General features: G+C 41.1%; 1 protein-coding gene across 2 annotated transcripts in view; it reads left to right on the top strand.

The window, feature by feature from the left end:
• The window catches only part of UBR1 (ubiquitin protein ligase E3 component n-recognin 1), a 64,107-nt gene continuing 40,236 nt past the window's right edge, over positions 1-23,871 (top strand). Inside the window, exons 1-11 of one of the 2 annotated variants that reach the window (XM_081000151.1) lie at positions 1-246; positions 6,773-7,029; positions 8,358-8,436; positions 11,392-11,502; positions 11,805-11,935; positions 12,574-12,712; positions 14,336-14,398; positions 15,269-15,392; positions 20,442-20,549; positions 20,915-21,003; positions 23,333-23,431. In XM_081000151.1, the coding sequence (XP_080856277.1) occupies positions 163-246; positions 6,773-7,029; positions 8,358-8,436; positions 11,392-11,502; positions 11,805-11,935; positions 12,574-12,712; positions 14,336-14,398; positions 15,269-15,392; positions 20,442-20,549; positions 20,915-21,003; positions 23,333-23,431 (1,284 nt within the window). In that variant the 5' untranslated portion in view covers positions 1-162. Of the gene's footprint in view, positions 247-6,772; positions 7,030-8,357; positions 8,437-11,391; positions 11,503-11,804; positions 11,936-12,570; positions 12,713-14,335; positions 14,399-15,268; positions 15,393-20,441; positions 20,550-20,914; positions 21,004-23,332; positions 23,432-23,871 lie in introns of both variants that reach the window. The other variant, XM_081000150.1, reaches the window with a different exon arrangement.

Here is a 23,871-nt window from a genome sequence, read left to right as displayed (position 1 = left end):
TCAGTGTCGCCCAGGTCCAAATTCGCCTCGGTTTCCAGCGCTGGGCGTCGGGTCAAGTCTTTTGGGCGAATCCCCCCCTCCGCCGCTCCTCCCCCCCCCCCGCAGCTGGTTTCCGGTGGGGCCGCGGCGGGGCTCGGCTTGGAGATTGGCAGGTCTCCTAAGATGGCGGACGCAGGCGACGGAGCCGGAGGGATGGCTGGAGCGGGAGGCGCTGCCCCCGCTGCGAAACCCTCGGAGTTGGCCAGGGTGAGATGCCGCCGCCGCCGCCGCCGCGTGGGCTTGGCAGCCCTGTGGGCTGGGCGCAGGGAGCCTCCCCGTCAGCTTGTGCCGTAGGAAGGGGGGAGTCTGTTCCTCGCGGGTAACAACGCCCCACGTCGCCCGCATTCACGGGGCTGCCGGCTGCTTCCTTGCATTTCTGGAAGGGGCTCTTCTCCAGAAGTGCTGGGGGTCTGGCTCCTGCGAATCCCCAATTGCCCGCTGCTCTGCAAACGGTTAATCTCTGCCCCTCTGTCAGGTGTTGGAAGTGGACACCTGCACGGTGTGCCACACAGCATGCATGCTCCCGTTTAAATGACCGGCAAGAATTAGGACCTTTGCTTCGCGATCCTTATGGTGTCTAAAACAGGCGACTTGCTATGAGCCGCAGCTGTTGTCTTAAATGTGAGCGTCCCCTCCTCTCTCCCGGTCTTGAGAAGATCTTCTCTTGAGCCGCGAACAGGCAGGGCACTACCAGTTAAAATGAGGGTTTTAATCTAGGGCAGTGGTTGTGATCAGGCAGAAGATTTTGTTATTGTAAAGTTGGGAGAGAGGAAAGGAAGAGGGCTGAGTCCAAAGATCTTACCTTCTTCCTCCTAATTCTGGTTGGGCTTAGTGGATTGTTTTTTTCTTTTTCTTTTTAGGCCACAATGACACCAAGAAAAGATTAAGCCACATCAAACTCACGGGGTCTGATATGACATAGTTCTTTTAAATATGTTTATGATAGTGTGTGTTTATTTACAAATGGCTCCCGTGCGGTGACCAGCAATGCCATTCCCCCCCTCCACCAGTTCTCTAGTTAACGTTTTAGTAAAGCACCTAACCCTTTCCAGATATATTAATTTAATCTCATAAACACTTTCAAGGTGTAAGAAACAAATGTAATGCTCAGACTGTTCTTTTTTTTTAGTTAATTTTGGTTTTATTCTGTCTGTCATTCTAAAAGTGCATCAGTTTAATACATATTGATACTGATGCTATTGACACATAAACAGGCAAAATACATAGACAACCCAAGGACTTGCAGCCTAACAGTATGAAATAACAGTTCAAGGAAATAGTGGGTTTTCAGGAAGTGCATATGCTGTTCGGAGTAAAAGGAACAGCGTAGCCAGAATTTATATGTCGTGTTCCTAGGCAAGATATTCTTGGAAATAGTGTGAAACAAATTTGACAGTATTTTTCATTAAATGATTTCTTCATGGAAAGGAGTTAATGTGTAAAAGCCAGAAATAGAAAAAGAAAGTGGACTGGTAATAACCAAATGTGCAGAATGATAGGCAGACCTAAATGTGCAGAAAGAGAAGTGAAATGATAGCATGAGGAAACTGGAAAATGTAAAATGGGAGGACTGGAGGCCTGAAGTGAAAAGGAATAGAGAAATGAGCAGAAGGTACCTAAAATGGATCATTATTATTTGAGTTAGTGCATATACTACTTGTTTAGCATTGACTTTTCATATTCAAAATTGGTTTCAGTTTCTATTTAAACAAAACAAACTGCATTCCAGTTCCAGCCATTTCTTTCTCTTTTGAGCTGTCTGAACTTCCAGAGCAACTAAACTTAGTGAATACCATGTCAAAATGTTTTCATCTTTATCAACAGGAAATGTGGCAGTATCATAACCTAATTTATTGGCATAAAGGGAGATGGGTTGCAGGCAGCCAGGGACGTGTGTTGTCCAACTTACCATGTCAAATAAGAAGGGCACACACACATATATTCTGTTTATTTCTTTAAAGTGCATGTGAGCGGGAGATGATTGGACACGGATTCATGTATTTTTGAAGGGAACTATAACTTTATCAACTATCATATCTATCAGATATGGGAAAGGAAAACATCAGTAGAAAGGCACTCAAAGTGGTCTGGGGTGATATTAATTATTTGAATCTATTCCAGTCTGGGTTGAGGCTTGTGTTTAGAATAGAAACGGCCTTGGTTGCCTTGGCAGATGTCTTATGCTGGAGAATGGATATGGGAAGTGCTAGCTGATTGGTTCTCTTGTTGCCTTGAGCTCGGGCAGCTCCGAGTTAGAGTAGCTCTACTCCTCCTGGAGGACTCATCCTGGCAGATGATGCTGGAGACTTCTATACCTATGGCTCAGAACGTGCCTCAAAGTTTTCTCATGTGCCCTGTGTTATTTACATCCGTACAAAATTTTGTTTGTATGCCACCTTTCCGTAGTTCAAACCACGCTCAAGGCATGAGATTGCGAAAAGGATACTGGTTGGGTTGCAGTGTCATCAGTACACGGAAGGCATGCATGTCTAATCCACGCTTCCCTCTATCCTGATGAGGCTATGGACTTATTGAACTGGTATTTGAAGAAAGTTTTAGGGTGCATGAGAAGAACAAGCTGAAGCTTAATTCAGACAAGATGCGGGCTGCTCTGGATAAGGAAATGGATTGATCTCTGAACTATCCCTGAAGGACAAAATTCACAACTAGGGACTTACTTCTTATTTAAATAATTCTAAATAATTATAATTCACAACAGCTGCCCATAAATAAACATTCCCTAGGGGGCTTACAACAAAGTATCAAAAACAGAATATACAATAATAATTAAAACCCAACAAGGTATAATTATTGTTCCATTTAGAGACGGCATAAAGCAGTTTACAGTCCAGATTTAAAAGAGTTTTAAAACCTGGGTGAATTAAAAGGTTGGGTGAATTTCATCTGGTGCTGAAAAAACCACAAAGAAGTTTCCAGATAAGCTTGTCTAGAAAGGGTTCTCCTGGACTTGATATTGTAGATGGAACCACATGTTGCAGTGATGGTGACAGTGGCTAGGAGTTCAGATTGCCAGTTTAGGCTTGTGTGCAACCATATCTAGAGAGGAGGGACACAGTCCTGGCTTCTCATGTGGTAGTGATGTTCAATACTGTAATTCACTCGGGGGGGGGGGGGGCTGCCTCTAAAATCCAGAAACCTTTGTAGTATTATTGGTATGAATTTGATGCTAAAGTGGTATTAAGTATTTTAGCTGGTTTTGATTGTTTTATGCTTCTCTGGTATTGCTATTTATAGTCCTACAGTTATTTTATTGTTGTTGGATTTTATCTTTTTGCTATGTGTATTGTGGTTTTGGTTTTTATGGAAGCTACTTTGTGAGAGGACTTAAAAAAAAGAAAGAAATCTGTTTTATTGGTTTTCCATAGTGGAACAGTAAACAGAAATAAAACAAAACTTGGAGTACAGTTTGCCAATATGTCAGTTTCAGTTGGTAAAATTAAGGTACATATGATTATATTTTAAGGTTAAATTAAGCTTCTCCATAACAATACACGTGCTACAGGCGGTTGTAGTAGCAGTACTGCCTTGCTAATGTAATCTGTAAACAATGACCATGTACTGAAGAACTTATCCTTCTTACATTGTCCATTTATCACATTGTCCATTTATCCCTCTGCCACGCTGAGGCAAGCATTCAGAAAGTGCTGTTTTCTACACATGAGTAAACCAGGAATGTAAAGATTTCCTCATGTTTTCCACCTGACAGCTTTTCCATTCTGACAGCAGCTATTGGCTAGGAAACCAAAGCCCAAGAAGTAATCTCAGAATTGATGTTGCCCTCTGATATCAGTTTATGATAAATTATAATAGAAATTTCAGAAAAGACATTTTGCCAAAATTATTGTGCCGGGGCGCAGTCCTACAACATACAGATCTGGGATCCCAAAGCATCACACACCCTTCAACATTTTAGGGATTGATTATGGGTGATTTGAAAAAGTTTGGGTGGGGTCCAATGCCAATTAAGTATAGAGGACCTTTGTCCTAGAAGATGGCCAACCTTCTCTAACTTTAATTAACTAATTAATCCCATGTGAAGAACAATTTTGTAATACACAGTGGCAAGAGAGATGTTGGAACCACTAATGACCCTTACAGAGCATCTTAACCGTGTCTACTTAATTAAATGGGATTTACTCCCAGGTAAGTAGGTTTAGGATTGCAGCCTTACTAATAATCTTGAAACATGGGTCTGAAGATGACAGCAGATTCCGCAATTTATAGCAGCTTTATTTTTTGATGTGCACAATACTAGGAATCTAGTGTTGGAAATAATAACAAGTTAAATATGAAATTAAAATGAAATACTGTATCTTAATAAAATGTTGCCTGTATTGATTTTGTTTTGCATTTCCTCATGGGATTTAAAAAGGATCGTGTAGACTTGCACAATATTTAAATAAAGTGCTAGCCCGTTCATTGACTTTTTTTGCATTTCCTCTTGGGATTTAGCATGTTAATATTGATTCTGCTGAAGGCACATTATAAGAGTATAGTTATTTTTAAAATACAGAAGTTAATAAACAAGATACTTATTGTCTTTACTGATGCAAAACTTGAGTAAAATTGAAGGGGTTCAGAGAAACTACATTGAAATTAGACTTTTTCAATGTTTCTACTTTGCATTTCCACGTAATTCAATATCAGAAGCTTTTGTAAGAAGCAGAGAACATGTATCTAAATGAAGAGGGGAGGACTTTGCCCTGTCTTTGCTAGTGAGCTTTTCAGTGAGCTTTTAAAATGAAAAATATTACAAGGTGTAACTCATGTAATTTATTTTCTTGCTGATTTTAGAATTGTGTCCTCTTCCCTTTTTCAAGTACTGATTGTACTGTGCAGTGTGCCAGATAATTCAGTGAGGATGGCGGGGTGTTAATCAGAGATGGCTTTATGAGCTAGGATTGATTATAGGCTATTATTTAGCTATTAGGAAAAGGTGCTGCCTTTTCATTTTGGCCTTTGATGTTCCACACATGACTAATATGCCTGCAGGTGGCCTAGCAACTTTTGTTGAATAATTTTCAAGACTATTTTAAACCCTAAAAAACCTTGGGCAGACTATCGAACAGAATGTGTTTGTCCAATGATGAGCCTTTTGTTTGAAATCTGATGTGGAGGCCTTGCTCTCAAGTGTTCAGTATGTTAGCCTGGAATCATTTTGAGATGTGAGGTAGAATGGTGCAGTGGACTTCGACTGGGAAGAGTCAGGTTTAAATCTTTGCTCAGCCACAAAGCCAACTGGGTAACTTTGAGATGGTCAGTCTCCCTCTCAATCCAGCCTTACAAGGTGGGTAAAATGGGAATAGAACCACCATACGAACAGGATAAAAAATTATCAGCAAGCAGTACTTAAAATTGTAATTTGTTGGCTGTTTTAAATGATGTAATTATTATTGTTTTACTGCTGTAACATAGTACTTCAGATGTTACAGCTTTACAATTATGTTAACCTCTTTATGAAAGAAAAATTGTATAGAATATATAAAAACAAATACAAACACTGTGGATTTCCACATGTGATCTCTGGGCTTGATGGAAGTTCCGTGGAACAGGAAACATATAGCACCTCTCCCTTGGTAGCAGGTCATGAGAACGTAAGTGTTCTCCTGGATCACATCAGGGGTTTATTTACTCTAGCCTACTCTCAGATGCCTCAGATATACTTAACAACCAAGCATGAACAAAGTATTATTTCCTTATTGTTTGCCTTCAGCACTTGGTATTCAGAGTGGCTGAGTGGGGAATTGAACCATTGTCTCCCCTGACCCAGTCTGGCACTCTTTCCCATCCTTGCTATGGTGATGTATAAACCATTACTTTATCTGTCTTTTAACAACTGATATATTGGGATCAGCCGTATTCTTTTGACTGTGTTGTAACCAGCTCTGGCACCTTCTGGTGAAGAGTGGGTGAGAAATCATCATCATCATTATTGTCATAATCATAATCAGAAACTATTCCTTGGTGCCTTTGGGGGAAATGTTGGTTGAATGGCATATGAGAGTATGTTTGTAAATCACGTATACATGCTGGCATCTAATTTTATGACTTTTTGTAGCTAGAGTGATGCTCAACCTGGCTTAAGCTAACATTGCTGCAATGGTAGAGCATGAGACTCTTAATCTCAGGGTTGTGGGTTTTGTTGGGAAACAGGGGGTTGGACTAGATGACCCTCATGGTCTCTTCCAACTCTGCAATTCTATGATTTACAAGTGGAGCATTTTCCCACTTGTTATATTGCATGCCAGTTGTAATCCTGTTATGAACAGTTATAGCCCGCTATTAGGAAAGTGTGGTTATGCTGATGAAGTTGATTGTAATGGGAGAAATGCTTCTAGAGTATTGTATCATGTGAGTCATCCCTCTTGTAGCTTCTCCGGATGCTTCATAGCTATAAAGATCTGAGGGTGGGGGAAGAAAAGGAGGAGCTGAGGACAGCTAACTCATGCCTGTAGCTCCTGAATGCTTTTGGAAATGGCAGCTTCAGAGTTTTTGTCCAGGACTGAAAGATGGAAACATATATCGCCAGTTCTTAAGCATCTTCATTGATTACCGGCCTCTTTCCAAGTACAATTCAAAGCAGTTACTTTTCTCTTTAAAGTCCTGTACAGCTTAACTAGAGATCATGATACATGAAAGAATGCCTGTTCATGTGCTCCGATTATCCAGGCCCCTCCGCCAATGTCTAAGTATACTTTTGTGTTTTTTGCAGTGGTGGGACGAGAAGCTTGACTTCCATACTGCCTTTCTTCAGCATCTGGCAAAAGTTGTTCCGGACATTTATTTTGATGAAATGGATCCCTTGCCAGAGAAGGAGGAGGAAATAGCTCAGATGACCATACTTTACCCTCTGGAGTGGTATCTGTTCGGTGAAGATCCAGATATCTGTCTAGAGAAGCTACGGCAGAGTGGCACTCCTCAGCTCTGTGGAAAGGTGTTCAAAGGTGGAGAGACAACATATTCATGCAGGTGAATAATTACACTCTTGCTCTTCAGTATTTCCTAGTGTAATGTGACACAGCAACATGCAGATTGCAAAATAGATTTGGTGCATCACGTATTTCTAATATGTTTGCACTTTCTGTGGATACTAGTACAAGGTAATAGTCATATAAGGGCAAGCGATAACAGGGATAGGGGAAGAGGGGAGTCTTGCAACTTAAAATAAAATGGAAAACAATGGTAAAAGCAGATAAACTTCCATTTAAAAGACATGGGCACAGCAGCTGGGCCTGGGACATGGGGAGTTGAGAAAACCCCTGTTACTTACATCTAGTCCCCCAGCTCCCAGTGAGGTGTGGAGCTGCAGCTGTCTGTTGCTGTTGTAATGCATTTGTAGGTGGGGCTGCCCTGGAAGACAACCTGGAAACTTCAGTTAGCGCAGAATGTGGCTGCCAGACTTTTAACTAGTGTAACTAGGCTGAATCACATTATATTTATTTTGCAAAAACTGCATTGATTACCTACTTGCTTCTAAGCCCTATGCAGGATACTGCCATTTAACTTTAAGGCCGAAGGTTCAAATACCTGAAGGAGTGCCTCTCTTTATATCAACCTACTGGAGTCTCAAGATCTGTTTCCTGCTTGGTAGGGGGTTGGACTCGATGGCCCTTGTGGTCTATTCCAACTCTATGATTCTATGATCTTCAGTTAAGGCTTTTCTCTGTGTACTCTTGCTAGGGGAAGTACATTATATAACAAAAAGGGAGAGAGCCTACTCTGTGCTGCCCTGAGTTTGAAGTACTCTCCCTGTAGAGGCATGGCTAGCACTGACTTCACGATTTTTAGGCACTAGGTCAAACCTTTATGCATGTTAAGTTGCAGTTTGTGTAGTTCATGTTGGTTAGTCTGCTATGTTGTTTTAACTGCTTCTAAATAGTTTATATACTACCTGGTATCTGTGAGCATGAAGGGTCTAAATATTTTTTAAATAATAAATATTTTTACAATAACTTGACCGCTGTTATAACATGGTGACTCAGTTTCGATAGAGAACTGAACCGTAGTTCAGGTGCATGGAGACAAGTCTTGGTGAGCCTTGGGGCTGCACATTTCCTCTTCTTCATGAACAAGAGAGTGAAAGCTTTTGCCTTTACTTCTGAACAAACTGCAGTTCCATGTTAAATAGTTGCACCTAATATTGAAGCCAAAATATTAATATTGAATTTGTAATGTTCATACTTCGACTGAAAATGAATAGAGTGTCTAAAACTTTGCTACCAACGTTGCTGGAATATGGCAGGTTTGTGATGTTTTGGAGTGGGTGGTTATACAGTGGTTTCTTACTTTCGTTGCAGAGACTGTGCAATTGATCCAACTTGTGTACTCTGCATGGATTGTTTCCAGAACAGCATTCACAAAAACCACCGTTACAAGGTAATAAAATGTATGCTTCACAATAATTTGCTAGAGCATTTTCTTTTCTTTTGTAAACTTGCTTTTATTATTTTATTAAATATATAATAAGCAAGACTAAGAGATTATTTCAAGAATTCAATGAAAGGTAAAGAGACAAAAAAATAGAAAGAATAATATTTTTTAAAAACTTGTACAAAAGAAGCAGTGTGACAGTATTCCAAGATAAGATGTAAACAGCGAATCAAAAACTCATCTAATCAAAAACAGCACCAGATGAAATCAAACCTAGATGGAATTTCTCATTTGTGTGACTGTGTTGTTAAACAAGCTACAAAAAACCACCAGACAGCTGTGAAGTCCAGTGGGTCCACTTCCCCTCTGAGAACCTGGGGTTGGTGGGTCAATTTCTCTGTTGTAGCTATAAGTAAAGCTTTTTATAACCAGTTTGTAATAGAGTACATAGAAGGGTCTTTCCAGCCTTGAGTCGCGACTAAAGGGGCAGCTGTTAGCAAATGAGTTATCAGTATCTTGCTATGTAAATTGGAATTATCTCTCACAAATGTGGAAAGTAAGCACAACCTGGATAGACCTATAGATCTTTGGTCTGGTGATGGTGCTGAGTTCAAAAACCACTGAGCCTTTCACATTGCAACTCCACCAACAAAATGGGAAGCACCCTTTTAGCACATGGCTTAAACGTACTGGGGTAAAAACCATTTCTGTATTTAATGAATTTTCCCTACCAGAGCTGAAACTGAAATGAAAGGTTTAGAGGACCACATTCTAGACTATTGTGAGAGATCAATTTCTAAGGCTACATCAGCCTCCCCATGCTAATCAAAGGTTTTCAAAGGGAGAAAATTGAAAGTCTAGAAGCCAGAGCATAAAGTGTTGAAACAAGTCCCTTCTGAGAACCCTTGGATACCCTGAGATTCAAATCTCTTCAAAGATCAGCCTCCAGTCTGTAATTCCTCATCTTTAATAAAATGAGAGATATGTTTGATGCTCAACGAATCTATTTTTTGCTCTCGCAACTTGTTGCACAAGGCTAGTTTGTCTACTTCCTTATATTGAGGAAGAAAAGGCGAGGGAGTCAGTGAAGATGGAGAGGAAACCAACTTCCCTCTCCATCTACACCAGACACTCAGCATACAACTAGTTTCCCAGGTTTCGCCATAACAGCCATAATCTTGGTTGGCAAGGGAGAGCAGCCAGCCAGGAAGTTGACTCCGGGCTCTCGATGGCAATCCAGCATTTAACGTCATCAGTGGTTAACTGTGGGATCATCTGGCATAACTGCATCACATCAAAATAAGTTTGTAGGTTGGGGTAGCCCCATCCTCCTGCTCTTGACTTGGCAAATGAGAGATGTAGCAAGTTTTGCTTTACGGGCCTGCAAGATGAACATGTTGAGAGCTGATTGCCAGCCTTTAATAGTTTTACTTGGAATTAAAATAAGGAGCACTTGGAAAATGAACAGGAGCCTGGGCACAGCAACCATTTTAACTTTGGCTGCCCTGCCCTGGGTCAAGAGGTTTAAATTCCTCCAGGCTCCAAGGTATTGTTTAATCTGTTTAAGCATCGGTAAAAAATAAATTTAAGCAAATCATCCAAATAATCCCTTGTGCTTTCTAATAAGGGTTATACATAGTGAAATAAGGTTATGCAAAGACGACTCGAATTCATAGGTTTGTTTTCAGGCTCTGAATATGTTTTTAGTTACAAGTTTATGACTTGGGGAGGACTAGTTTAATTGCTTTCCTAAATTCCAGACTTCTAATAAACTTTGACTAGGTGTCTTAGCAGTTGAATTCTTAACATATAGACTGAGATCTAAAGAACACTGCAACTTTTTCCACTATTGAGAAGGGGTTGGGGGCTTGTTTTTCTTGAACAGCAGGTTCCATGTCACATACCCAACCCATTTTTGTAATTGAAGACTTACCAAATCAATTTGTGAGATTGCGTGGGGATTTGTTGAAAGAAAAAAGTAAAGTGATATACCCAAGCCCTTCTACACACCTGCAGTAGCTTTGTAGATCACAGCGGTTGTTGTGGACATTGCTCGGACTGCATTGAAGGTTTGCCTAGCTGGTGACATCTCGGCCTATGTCTACCACTGCCTCTCAATTCACCTAACCTCTGAACAAAAGGAATTTGGTGAGGAAAGCTAAAATGGAGGGAATGGTGGAAGGAGTCATATGGGGCAAAGTTTCAGTGCTTGGAACATGGCATGTCCAACACATAGTCAGAAGAGCACCTGGGAAAATGGGATGCTGAGTTATGATTTTGGCTTCTTTCGAATAAACCATAAACTAAAGTTTCCTTATGTTTCTAAAACACCAGTGAAAACTTACGATCTCTTTGTGGCCCTGCCAGAGGAGGAGGTAGGGCACCCAAGTTTGAGGCTCGCTATTGCTCATACACATGATGCTAATACATAGTTGAGCATAGTGTTCTAAAAGGGCTTTGGGTGTAAATTTTTATTTTTATTTATTTATTTAATATTTATTTGTTTGTTTGACGGTGTAACAAAACCAACACCCAAAACCTCAAAGAGGTTTACAAAAAGGATAAAACAATACAGTCATTTGTAAAAACAGCTATTTAAAACATTCAGATAATAAATAAAATCAGTGATAAGCGAAAGACTGATGAAAATACATGGAAACATTCTACGTATCTGAGTAGATTTGCCTGTTTTTAGCAGGTTTGAAAAGAGTACAATGAAGAGGCCTGCCTTACATCTGTAGGCAGGGAATTCCAAATTGTTGGAATGCCACAGAGATTCATTTCTTACAAATGTGGAACGAGTATTATGTGGCACCTGTAACGGTGCCAGTTTCACAGAATGAAGTGGTTGAGTGGGAATGTATGGGGGAAGGCGACCCCTCAGGTAAACTGATTCCAAATCATGTAGGGCTTTTTGTACTAATAGTAACACCTTGTATCTGATGGCCTTAATTGTTTCAGATGCACACTTCTACTGGAGGAGGTTTTTGTGATTGTGGAGATACAGAAGCATGGAAGACTGGACCGCTGTGTACAAATCATGAGCCTGGAGCAGCAGGAAGCACGGAAGAGGTAACACACCTGCCTGTAATATATTGGAAAACAGATATTGTAAGACCTCACACTTCATGATGTACTTGTTGCTGTTATGGGAGTGTATGTTAAGATGAGAGGCAGTATAAAAATATTTTTTAATAAATAAATAACCGCTCACTTATTTTCAGAGTGCTGCATTTATATATTTTTCAGCTTTTTATTAAATTCCCATTATTCAGATTTTTGTAACAACAGTTGGAGGAAGAGTGTTCCTTATGTTCAACAGATTAATATTGCACAGGATTTCTTAATTCATATTAGCGTTTTCCCCCCTGTAGAACGTGGAATGCCAGTTGAATGAAGAGCTAATAGCGCAAGCAAGAAAAATGTTCCCTTCAGTGATAAAATATATTGTAGATATGACTGTTTGGGAGGAAGAGAAGGAGCTGCCTCCAGAGCTCATAACTAGGTAAGTGATGTGCTGGAGTTGGTGGCAAGTGTTTTACTTGCCTATAAGTGGTAAAACCTTAGAAAATAAAGCAGAGTCATTCAGTTACTTAGTAAGGAAAGCCAAAAGGACTAGTCAGACTAGAGAGAAGCATGACAGCATTTGAAAACAACAACAATGATAAGGGACAGGAAGGTAGGAAAGTGACGGTCTGCTGGCATTATCTCTGATTATCTGCTGAATTATCTCTGATACTACCAAGGACTTTCTTGAACCATAATTCAATAATGTTAACTTTACATGGGGAGGTGAGCTCACATTGTGGATGGGAATTAAATGAAGAACTATTAAACAATATAGAAATAAGAGAGAAAGGTAAAAAAATAATGAAAGAATATTTTAAAGTCAACCTCAACCAAGGGGTAGATGAGAAAATGGTCTGGGATGCAAGTAAGGCATTTCTTACTTCTGAATCAGTAGCTATTCTAATGTAAATAAGAACATTATTTATGTAAATCAGAGCTTGATCAATTCCTCCAATTTGATTGCTTGTCCCTATTTTACTTAATGGCTTACATTTGTTTTGTTGCCCAATATGTATGTTGGAGTTTATTTTAGTATTCTCTTGTTAGAATGACATTTTGGTTTCCTCCCAGTAGAGAGAAGCTGGACAAATACTACTGTGTCCTTTTCAATGATGAACATCATTCTTATGACCATGTTATCTATAGCCTACAAAGAACTCTTGGCTGTGAGCTTGGAGAAGCCCAGATATATACTGCTGCTATAGATAAAGAGGTTGGTAGTATGCACCATTCCTGTTACAACTGTACCATATTGTAGCCCAGTGGAGAGAGAGCCAATTGTACTGTTGTGGTCCATAACTTGCTTCCATTACTTAGCAAGGTAAGCCAAAATGCTTCATAAGTGGTAGGTGAGAAAACAATAAGAGTTATCAGCTAATAAAGTCAAACCTCGGTTTTTGAACGTAATCTCTTCTTAAAGACCATTCGACTTCCGAAACATTTGACAACCGAGGCGCGGCTTCTGATTGGTTGCAGGAGCTTCTTTCATTCAAACGGAAGCTACGTTGGACGTTTGACTTCCGAGGAACGTTCGAAAACTTCCGGGTTTTCGGCGTTCGGGAACTGAAACGTTTGAAAACGGAGCCTTTCGACAACCAAAGTTTGACTGTACCCTGTGGTTGTGGGTTTGTCACATTCCTGCCACTGTGTTCTGTAACAATTCTGTTTTGGAGATAAGGGATTATTTCCACGGAAGAGAAGAGAGAGGAACAGAACGTCACCATTTCCCAACAGTATTGGCATTGCATTGCCTCTTGGTGGAGCATGACAGCATTTTCCTCTCTCGGAAGCAATATCACTTGGTGTGCGATGTTGCTTGTGGCACTCCATATTGTGATCCTACTTTTCCAGGCAGTTATATGCAATATATATTGAAAGGAGTGTCTTTTATCAAGGGAAATCTCAGCAGGAATATGTATATGTATAGCTGTGTCATCTATAGCTACAGTGGTGCCTCGCAAGACGAAATTAATTAGTTCCGCGAGTTTTGTCGTCTTGCGATTTTTTTCGTCTTGCGAAGCACGGTGTCAGGAAAGTTTTGGAAAAGCTTCAAAAATCACCAGAGTCTTTAAAAACCTCAAAAGCTACCACACCACGTTCTATGAGTTGCTCCTTGAAGTCAAGTCGCAACTGTATTAACGGTGTTAAGAAAAAGGAAACAAACTTGCAAGACGTTTCCGTCTTGCAAAGCAAGCCCATAGGGAAAATCGTCTTGCGAAGCAGCTCAACAAACGAAAAACCCTTTCGTCTAGCGAGTTTTTCGTCTTGCGAGGCATTCGTCTTGCGGGGCACCACTATATCTATATGTAGATTTGGGCAATGAATCATGAGGGAAGGATTCATTGGGATGAAGTGGGCCATACAGTAACACTCTTCAGGGTTAGGGCCTGTCTTGAGAGACATGAAGCTGCCTTACACTAAGCTAAGGCACCCCATTGGTCCATCTTGCTCAGTATTGTCTGCACTGTTTGGAGATAGCTCTCCTGGGTTTAAGACAGGCATCTTTTTCAACCCTACCTGGAAATGCCAGGAATTGAATCTGGGACCTTCTGCAAATTCTCCGACACTGAGCCCTTACCCATCCATGGAAATCGAGCTACACACCACAACATTACAACTGGGTCAGTACAAACAATATTCTAAATGCGCCCACACCATAGGGTGCATCAGTCTAGTGAAATCTCCAAAGATAAAGAGTTGAAACCATGCAATATCATTAGCTGCTTATGAAACAGTTGAACATCCTTAGTTCAGTCTTGCCTTTGTTTACATATTGTTATAAGATCAAGTTCTGCCATTACCTGACCTAAATATGTCACTTCTTCTAATTATTCAGGGCCGGAAGGCTGTCAAGGCAGGATCATATGCTGTTTGCCAGGAAGCAAAAGAAGAGATTAAGGTAACTTCCTGAAATTACTTGTGCTTTTCAAGCTACACTGGCTCCCGGTGGAGTACAGGGTCAGATTTAAGGTGCTGCTTTTGACCTTTAAAGCCCTTCACAGCCTAGGACCCTCATACCTACGGGACCGCCTCTCCTGGTATGCCCCCTGGAGAGCCTCAAGGTCCATAAATAGCAACACCCTAGTGGTCTCGGGCCCTAAGGAAGTTAGATTGGCTTCAACCAGAGCCAGGGCCTTTTCAACTCTGGCTCCGGCCTGGTGGAACGCTCTGCCTCATGAGACCAGGGCCCTACAGGATCTGATTTCTTTCCGCAGGGCCTGTAAGACAGAGTTGTTCCGCCTGGCCTTTGGCTTGGAGCCAATTTGATTCCCTCCCTCCCTCTCTTTTTTCTTTTCCTTCCCCTCCTGCGATGAGGCTACATTTTAATATTTTAATGTTCCATTATTTTAATGTTGTATTTTATTTTTGTTTTTAAGTTGTAATCATTCATCTTGTTTTTATTATTGCTTGTAAGCCGCTCTGAGCCCGGCCTTGGCTGGGGAGGGCGGGGTATAAATAAAAAGTTATTATTATTATTATTAATGTGTCAAATATACCCAGTTAATACTGAATAATTGTTCTGTTCCTTTACAGATGCAAAGACTTCGAATCATTCTTGACCTTTTCAGATTTTTCTTATCCTAAATTTTTTGTAACATTTAATCAATTAAGCTTCAAACACTGTGCTCCAACTGTTCCAGCTGTCCTCTCTTTTCCTTAGTTGGAAGTACAAATGGCATGATAGAGAAGATGACAGGAAAAAAGTAGGCAAGATAAAAGAATCAGTTAATACCCTCTAATTCTAATGTCTTTTTTTTTAATCTTCTAGAAACATTCGAACAACGTTTCCCAAGGTCCCCTAAATGTTAAGGTTCTTCATGCTGATATTATGGCTCACCAGAAATTTGCTCTGCGTCTTGGTTCCTGGTTAAACAAACTTATGAGCTACTCAAGTAAGCGCCTTAAATTGCTCTGTATCATAATCAAATGCCGAAACATTGACAAGAGAATTCTTTCCTTAGCAGTATATGCAGGACCAGTCTTTCTTAAATTTTCTTTCTTTTCTTGTGTGTGTGTTTCTTTGTGGCTGATTAGCTAGTCTCAAACGTTTGTTGGGGGAGACCTAGGTTTTTTTTGGGGGGGGGGGTTATTTGTCCTGTCTTCACGCTTTTTATGATGGAGGACCGCTGTAGCCACCCCCAACGACACGTTCTCAAGATGGAGGGGGAGGGAACAGCTGCAGTCGCCTGCAGTTCCTGCGCAATGTTTGCCATCTTGCCAAAGGTTGCAGGCAGCTTTACCTGCAGCAATTGCATGTTGACTGCCCTCTTAGAAGACAAAGTCCAGCAACTGGAGGAACGTGTAGCTACGCTCCAAAGAATTAGAGAGCTGGAGCTCTTCTTGGAAGCAACAAAGCACACCGTCTCCACCAAGGAGGAGACAGGGGACTCCCCTGAGAAGGAGGCTAGTTCACCAACACAGGAGCCAGATATATGGAGAAACGTGACTCAAAGAAGTAGGAGGCCCAGGGTTCGCTCTGATTGTTTAGAAATACACAATCGCTTTGAGGTCCTCTCCCCTAGCATGGAAGACGAAGAGCAGACTCCATTTGAGGATCTCTCCCTCATTACAGTCGATCAGGTATATGAAGATGAGCAGCAAAGTCAGTCCTCAGGGAATGTGCAGGCGACCTTGGAACGGACAGCTCACGGAAGAACCCCGACCAGACCTAAGAGGAGGCGTGTAGTGGTGATAGGGGATTCCCTACTGAGGGGAACAGAAGCAGTGATCTGTGGGCCTGACAAGATGTCTCGGGAAGTGTGCTGTCTCCCCGGGGTTAAGATCCAAGATGTAACTGAACGACTGCAAGGAATCATAAAACCCACTGACAAATACCCCTTCCTCTTGGTTCATGTGGGAACCAATGACACTGCAAGCAATAGCCTCCAGAAGATCAAAAGAGACTACGAGGCTCTGGGCAGGAAATTGAAGCAATTAAATGCACAAATTGTCATCTCATCTGTCCTCCCAGTTGAACGACGTGGCCCAGGGAGAGAGGGAAAAATAGTGGAAGTGAACAGCTGGCTTCGCAAATGGTGTAAACAGGAACGGTTTGGATTCTTAGATCACGGACTGCAGTTTCTTGAAGATGGACTTCTGGCAAGCGATGGGCTGCACCTCACAACGGTTGGGAGAAATGTTTTTGCCAAAAATCTCAGAAAGCTCATCAGGAGGGCTTTAAACTGACTAACGTGGGGGAGGGAGACAGTGCTCCTGAAGGTAGGAGTCTATCAATTGATGAAGATGATCATCCAAATGTCATAGACCAAATGGAGCAAACAGCACGCAGACCTAGTGGTGGGAGGAAAAAATCCTTAAATAAGAGACACGGGGGAATGATTAATGGACTTCAATGTCTGTACACTAATGCGCGAAGCATGGGAAATAAACAAGATGAGCTTGAGCTCTTGGTACAGCAAACTAAATATGACATAATAGGCATCACTGAAACCTGGTGGGATAAGTCCCACGATTGGAATGTAACAATGGAGGGATACAATCTATTTCAGAAAAACAGACCAGACAAGAAAGGAGGAGGAGTGGCGTTATATGTCAGGGATGTGTATACCTGTGAAGAGATCCAAGATTTAGACCCTCAAAGCCAAAGTGAGAGCATTTGGGTCAAAATTAAGGGAGAGAAGAATAACAGTGACCTCATTGTGGGAGTTTACTATAGATCCCCAAGCCAAACGGAGGACATAGATGATGCCTTCCTGGAACAGATGGCCAAGCATGCAAAAGGAAGGGAGATAGTAGTAATGGGGGACTTCAATTACCCGGATATTTGTTGGATGTCAAACTCAGCCAAGAGCATAAGGTCAAACAGATTCCTCACTGGCCTTGCAGACAACTTCATTGTCCAGAAAGTGGGAGAAGCAACAAGAGGAACAGCCATTTTAGATCTGGTCCTAACCAATGTTGATGACCTGGTTAATGGGGTAGAAGTGGAAGGATCATTAGGCGCGAGTGATCATGCTCTTCTGAAGTTTACTATACAGCGGAAAGGAGCAGCCAAGCATACTAGGACTCAATTTCTTGACTTTAAGAAAGCCGACTTCATAAAACTTAGGGAAGTGCTGGGTGAGATCCCATGGACAGTAATACTAAAAGGAAAGGGAGTTCATGATGGCTGGGAGTTTGTTAAGAGGGAGATAGTAAAAGCACAACTTCAGGCAATACCAATGAGACGGAAACATGGAAGGTGCCTAAAGAAGCCAGGGTGGCTATCTAAAGAACTTTTAACTGAGTTAAGATTAAAAAAGGATGTGTACAAAAAATGGAAAAGGGGGGAAACCACCAAAGAGGAATTCAAACAAATAGCCAGCACGTGTAGAAAAGTCAGAAAAGCTAAAGCACAGAATGAACTCAGGCTTGCTAGAGAGGTTAAAAGCAACAAAAAAGGCTTTTATGGGTATGTTCGTAGCAAAAGGAAGAACAAAGAAACAGTGGGGTCACTCAGAGGAGAAGATGGTGAAATGCAAACAGGGGACACAGAAAGGGCTGAACTCCTCAATGCCTTCTTTGCCTCAGTCTTCTCCGATAAAGAAAACAATGCCCGACCTGAAGAATTTGGAGCAAATGATTCAGCAGAGGAAACACAGCCCAGAATAACTAAGGAGATAGTACAAGAATACTTGGCTAGTCTAGATGTATTCAAGTCTCCAGGGCCAGATGAACTGCATCCAAGAGTATTAAAAGAACTGGCAGATGTGATCTCAGAACCACTGGCAGTCATCTTTGAGAATTCCTGGAGAACAGGCGAAGTCCCGGCAGACTGGAGGAGGGCAAATGTTGTCCCTATTTTCAAAAAAGGGAAAAGAGAGGACCCAAATAATTACCACCCAGTCAGTCTGACATCAATACCAGGGAAGATTCTGGAGCAGATCATTAAGCAAACAGTCTGTGAGCACCTAGAAAGGAATGCTGTGATCACCAATAGTCAGCATGGATTTCTGAAAAATAAGTCATGTCAGACTAACCTGATCTCGTTTTTTGACAGAATTACAAGCCTGGTAGATGAAGGGAACGCAGTGGATGTAGCTTACCTTGATTTCAGCAAGGCATTTGACAAGGTGCCCCATGATATTCTTGTAAAGAAGCTGGTAAAATGTGGGCTTGACTATGCTACCACTCAGTGGATTTGTAACTGGCTGACTGACCGAACCCAAAGGGTGCTCATCAATGGTTCCTCTTCATCCTGGAGAAGAGTGACTAGTGGGGTGCCACAGGGTTCTGTCTTGGGCCCGGTCTTATTCAACATCTTTATCAACGACTTGGATGATGGACTCAAGGGCATCCTGATCAAATTTGCAGATGACACCAAACTGGGAGGGGTGGCTAACACCCCAGAGGACAGGATCACACTTCAAAATGACCTTGACAGATTAGAGAACTGGGCAAAAACAAACAAGATGAATTTTAACAGGGAGAAATGTAAAGTATTGCACTTGGGCAAAAAAAAAAGAGAGGCACAAATACAAGATGGGTGACACCTGGCTTGAGAGCAGTACATGTGAAAAGGATCTAGGAGTCTTGGTTGACCACAAACTTGACATGAGCCAACAGTGTGACGCGGCAGCTAAAAAAGCCAATGCAATTCTGGGCTGCATCAATAGGAGTATAGCATCTAGATCAAGGGAAGTAATAGTGCCACTGTATTCTGCTCTGGTCAGACCTCACCTGGAGTACTGTGTCCAGTTCTGGGCACCACAGTTCAAGAAGGACACTGACAAACTGGAACGTGTCCAGAGGAGGGCAACCAAGATGGTCAAAGGCCTGGAAACGATGCCTTATGAGGAACGGCTAAGGGAGCTGAGCATGTTTAGCCTGGAGAAGAGGAGGTTAAGGGGTGATATGATAGCCATGTTCAAATATATAAAAGGATGTCACATAGAGGAGGGAGAAAGGTTGTTTTCTGCTGCTCCAGAGAAGCGGACACGGAGCAATGGATCCAAACTACAAGAAAGAAGATTCCACCTAAACATTAGGAAGAACTTCCTGATAGTAAGAGCTGTTCGACAGTGGAATTTGCTGCCAAGGAGTGTGGTGGAGTCTCCTTCTTTGGAGGTCTTTAAGCAGAGGCTTGACAACCATATGTCAGGCGTGCTCTGATGGTGTTTCCTGCTTGGCAGGGGGTTGGACTCGATGGCCCTTGTGGTCTCTTCCAACTCTATGATTCTATGATTCTAAATGTCCAAAGCTATTATTGATACTAAAAATCATTTTTCATGTGCAAACATTTTATACTAAGGATTTGCATCTTACAAAATGTCCAGATATAAAACTCACAGATGTGTTTGGGAAATATTCCCATTCACTTGAATTCAAGCCTCAATTTCCTTGTGTTTTTCTGAGGTACCAAAAGAAATGCTATTCTGGTCTTCTTGTCCCTGGCTGACCCAGAAATAAATATTCAATTATATGGTGATGGCTAGCTGGGGATGTTCTTGTAGGCCATGTTCCTAATTATCAATTCATGTGCTCCTCATGGCTGCTTTTAATTCAGAATAAAAGTGGCTAGCATAAATACCACGAGTTTGTTTAAACTTGTTTTAATATTATATTTTAAAATTGTAAGCTGCCCTGGGACCTTACGATGGAGGCAGGGTTTGAAATTGAATAAGTAGTCATAAGTTATTGGTGTTGTTTGTTCAAAGCTGGTCCAGAATAACATCTCAAATATGCAAGGCAATAGTAGTTCTAGAAACTTTACACTCTTATTTCAAAAGAAATAATATTGATTGAAAGATAAACATGGCAATATAGGGTAAGCGATGAGGTGGGGTCCTTGCAAATGTAAGGAATTTATTTCAGAATAGAGGTACTATTGTGTTACATCTGAAGATATATTGGCAAAAGTTTTTTTTAATCAAAAGAATACAACTTTTAAGCAGGCCACAATCATTCCAATAACCCATCCAGATTATGTTACTCTTTTTTAGGTGACTTTCGTCAGATCTTTTGTCAAATATGTCTAAAAGAAGAAATTGATTCAGAGAAACCTTGTCTTATAAGCACATTGATGCTTTGGGATGCAAAACTCTACAAAGGTAAGTTGAAGTGATGTTAATTGAGCTTCTTCACAATTAGCTGTGATGTATTAACCCTTCAGTGTCTGCCACTCAGTTTAAGATGAGTGATACTTTGATATTTGGAAATAGTCTGACAGCTACTTTTTAAATTTTAAAAAAGGATTGATGTCTAGGCTTTCAAACAAATATGGTTTCTCAACTGGACTATACTTGGCAATTGTACATTTGGCAGTTGTGTATATTTCGAAATGTAAGCACTGTTATTACTTACTCCATTATTGAGATAAACATTGCATTTTGTAAAATGGAACAAAATATTCTTATAATTAGATATTCATTCTCTTTTTCTTATGGGAGTAAACATGAACCGTTGAATTTTTCAGGAGCCAGGAAGATCTTGCATGAACTAATCTTCAGCAGTTTTTTCATGGAAATGGAGTACAAAAAAAGGTTTGCCATGGAATTTGTTAAGGTAATTTATCTCTCCTGTTGCTTTTCACCCTTATAATAGCAAGGTATGTTTTGCAAAGCCTTTAAAAAAAATTATTGACTGCAGCTTGCCCAGTGGAGCAGAGCCATAGCAATATGGCAGCAGCATCACTGCCACTCACTAAGAGGCAGAGGTGAGAGAGGGTGGGGCAAGGTGGTAGAATGGCAAAAGCATCAAACTGACTGTGCTGATACACCATGCAGCCCCAGCTTTGCCGCCACGTTGACCTCTGGCTATCTTGGCTGGGGCTGACGGGAGTTGGGCATCCAACTCTATATCCAGTTCTGTAAACTGCCATCTTCGGATGAAGGACAATATATAAATTTAATAAATGATGATGATAATGTTAAACCCTTTGTTTACTTCTTATTTATTTTAAGCATTTGTAAGTTTTTTGGCACGTGTTCAAAACTGGTAATAGAATAATAAACATACAGTGGAGATTAAATTCTTCATTAAATGAGTTCATTAAAGGTCCTCCGCAAAGAGAAAATTCAGTGAGGTTCAAACAGTGGATGAGGTTCAGCGATCATTAGCATGACTCAAAGTTGATTTTTTTTTTGGTGGGGGGGGGGGAGGCTTTTACAACAAACTTCATCAAAGTCCTGAGGTAGAAACAGTGTTCATCTACAACAAATCCAAAGTTATGGTGTTCTCCAAAAAAAGGAGGAGGCACAAATGGAGAATAGACAACCGCTTAATAGAACAGGTAGCAACCTTTAAATACCTGGGTGTAACCTTCCAGGAAAGGGGCTCCTGGCGCTTTCAGATTAATAATACTATTGCAAATGCAGAAAGATCTACCAAAGCGTTAATAAGATTCTACTATGGGAAAGGAGGCCAGTACATACCGGCAGCCTCCCAGGTCTTTGCTGCCAAAATACTACCACAATTGTTATATGGATCCCAGATCTGCAGTTTTAAAAACCTTACTCTCCTAGAGGCATTTCAAACTAAGTTTTTCCGCTGCCTGCTGGGGATCCCCTCTTGTGTATCCAACATAGCAGTCCGTTTGGAGGTTGGGCAAATTCCGATCAGTACCCGGATATGGATATTGAAGATCCATTACTGGCTAAAGCTTATTTTCTTCCCGGTTGGGCTGGCACCTTTGACCTTATTGGATACCTACCAATCCAGATGGAAGGCTACACTGCTGGAAAAGCTTAAAGGCTTGGGGATCCCACAGCAGACCCTGATAGCCGCAGGCTTCGAGAAAGCTAGGACCACAATTCGCCAGCGTATCTGGGATGTAGAATTACAATGCCACATGAGTGAAATGATCAAACATCCTGCAATAAGGGACTATGGGAGAGGTTTTTCTCCAGCTAACTATCTGTCAGGTCTCCAGGTACCTAAATACAGACGGTCTTTTACCCTCGCCAGATTCAACGTTCTCCCTTCTGCCTTACTTCAGGGCAGATTTGAGGGTAAACCATACGCAGCGCGGGTCTGCCCCTGTGGCTCGTTGGAGGTTGAGACTGCTGCACATGTACTGTTGCGTTGTCGTTTTTATGAGGACATACGTTCGATTTTTATTGCTCCTGTTTTGCGGAAGTCCGGGAAGGAGTCGGAACACCATGGTTTGGAACCGCTGCTAGAGGACAAGAATCCTAAGACTACATTAAATGTAGCCAAATTCTGTGCGGCTGCAATTAGTCGCAGGAAGCAAGTGGTATCCCATGGTGACCAAACCCCCAAGTGTTGATAGCAGGGGGCATGCTAATAATTAATTTTGATTTTTTTAATTAATAATAATTAATTTTGATTTTTTAATTAATAATAATTAATTTTAATTTTTTATATTTAAATGCTTGTTATACTTATATTGCCCTTTGTATTTTTTATATATATTCTTTATGATCTGTGATGTTGTGTGTGTTGGCGCTGGTCTGTGACCGTATTAATAAATTCATTCATTCAGTGTTCATCTAAATGATTGCCATTTAATTACTCAAAGCATCTACAGAGAAGATTTCCCCATTCTTTGGCCGATAAGATCACTCTGTTACCTTGTGCCAAAGGTGACTTGCCTGTGCTGTATGTTGAAAGTGTGGGAGTGTCCAACCGCCTACTGCAGTCATGGAAGACACAAGCAGAACCATGCTGCCCAGTGGTCCAAACAGAGTCCTTCTTTGTCTTAAATTTTAAAAAGGAAAGAACATTGGTCTGTCACAGTTGGGTTGTCTGGTGAAATAATGTGTGTTCCTGCTGGAAGGTGGGGATTTCACTTACCTTATGCTCTCCTCATGATGCCTCTGGCTTTAAGTTCCTGCCAGGCAATCACCTTTTTTGCATATTCTTCTCTTCACAGCATTACAAAAAACTACAGAGCGAATACATCAGTGATGATCATGAAAGGCAAATTTCTGTGACAGCACTTTCGGTTCAGATGTTCACCGTTCCTACATTGGTACGTACAGCCAATCATCCAAGTATATAAAGAACATTTTGTATTGTGTTAGTCGCAATACTAGTAGGTAACGTGGACACTGCAAGAAATTTTCCAAAGAAAGACTTGCTTGAATTCTGCTTAAGATACATTGCTTATTTGTATTCCTATCTGGCATCATACAGTGGAAACAATAAGCAATATGTGAGAAGAAATCTTGCAAATAACCTTTATAGTAGTTTATGCGTTCATTTTTTAAATAAGCAAACATATTTAATTTTTGTTTCAGTCACTATAACCAAAGGGGCAACCATATCTCTATATTCTACTATTTTCCTTTTGTCAAGAGCCTACAATCAGCCTTCAGGACAGCATTATTATAGTTTGGATCCCATGAACCACGAGCAGTGTCCTACTTACAAGGCCTTATTGCCCTCTCTTCTGTACTGAAGCCCACCCCA

The sequence above is a fragment of the Podarcis pityusensis genome, assembly GCF_964106645.2.
Source record: "Podarcis pityusensis genome assembly, chromosome: 1".
In the NCBI taxonomy this organism is placed as follows: domain Eukaryota; kingdom Metazoa; phylum Chordata; class Lepidosauria; order Squamata; family Lacertidae; genus Podarcis; species Podarcis pityusensis.
Note: the sequence above shows the minus strand (reverse complement) of the source record. Positions and strands in the feature narration are given on the sequence as shown.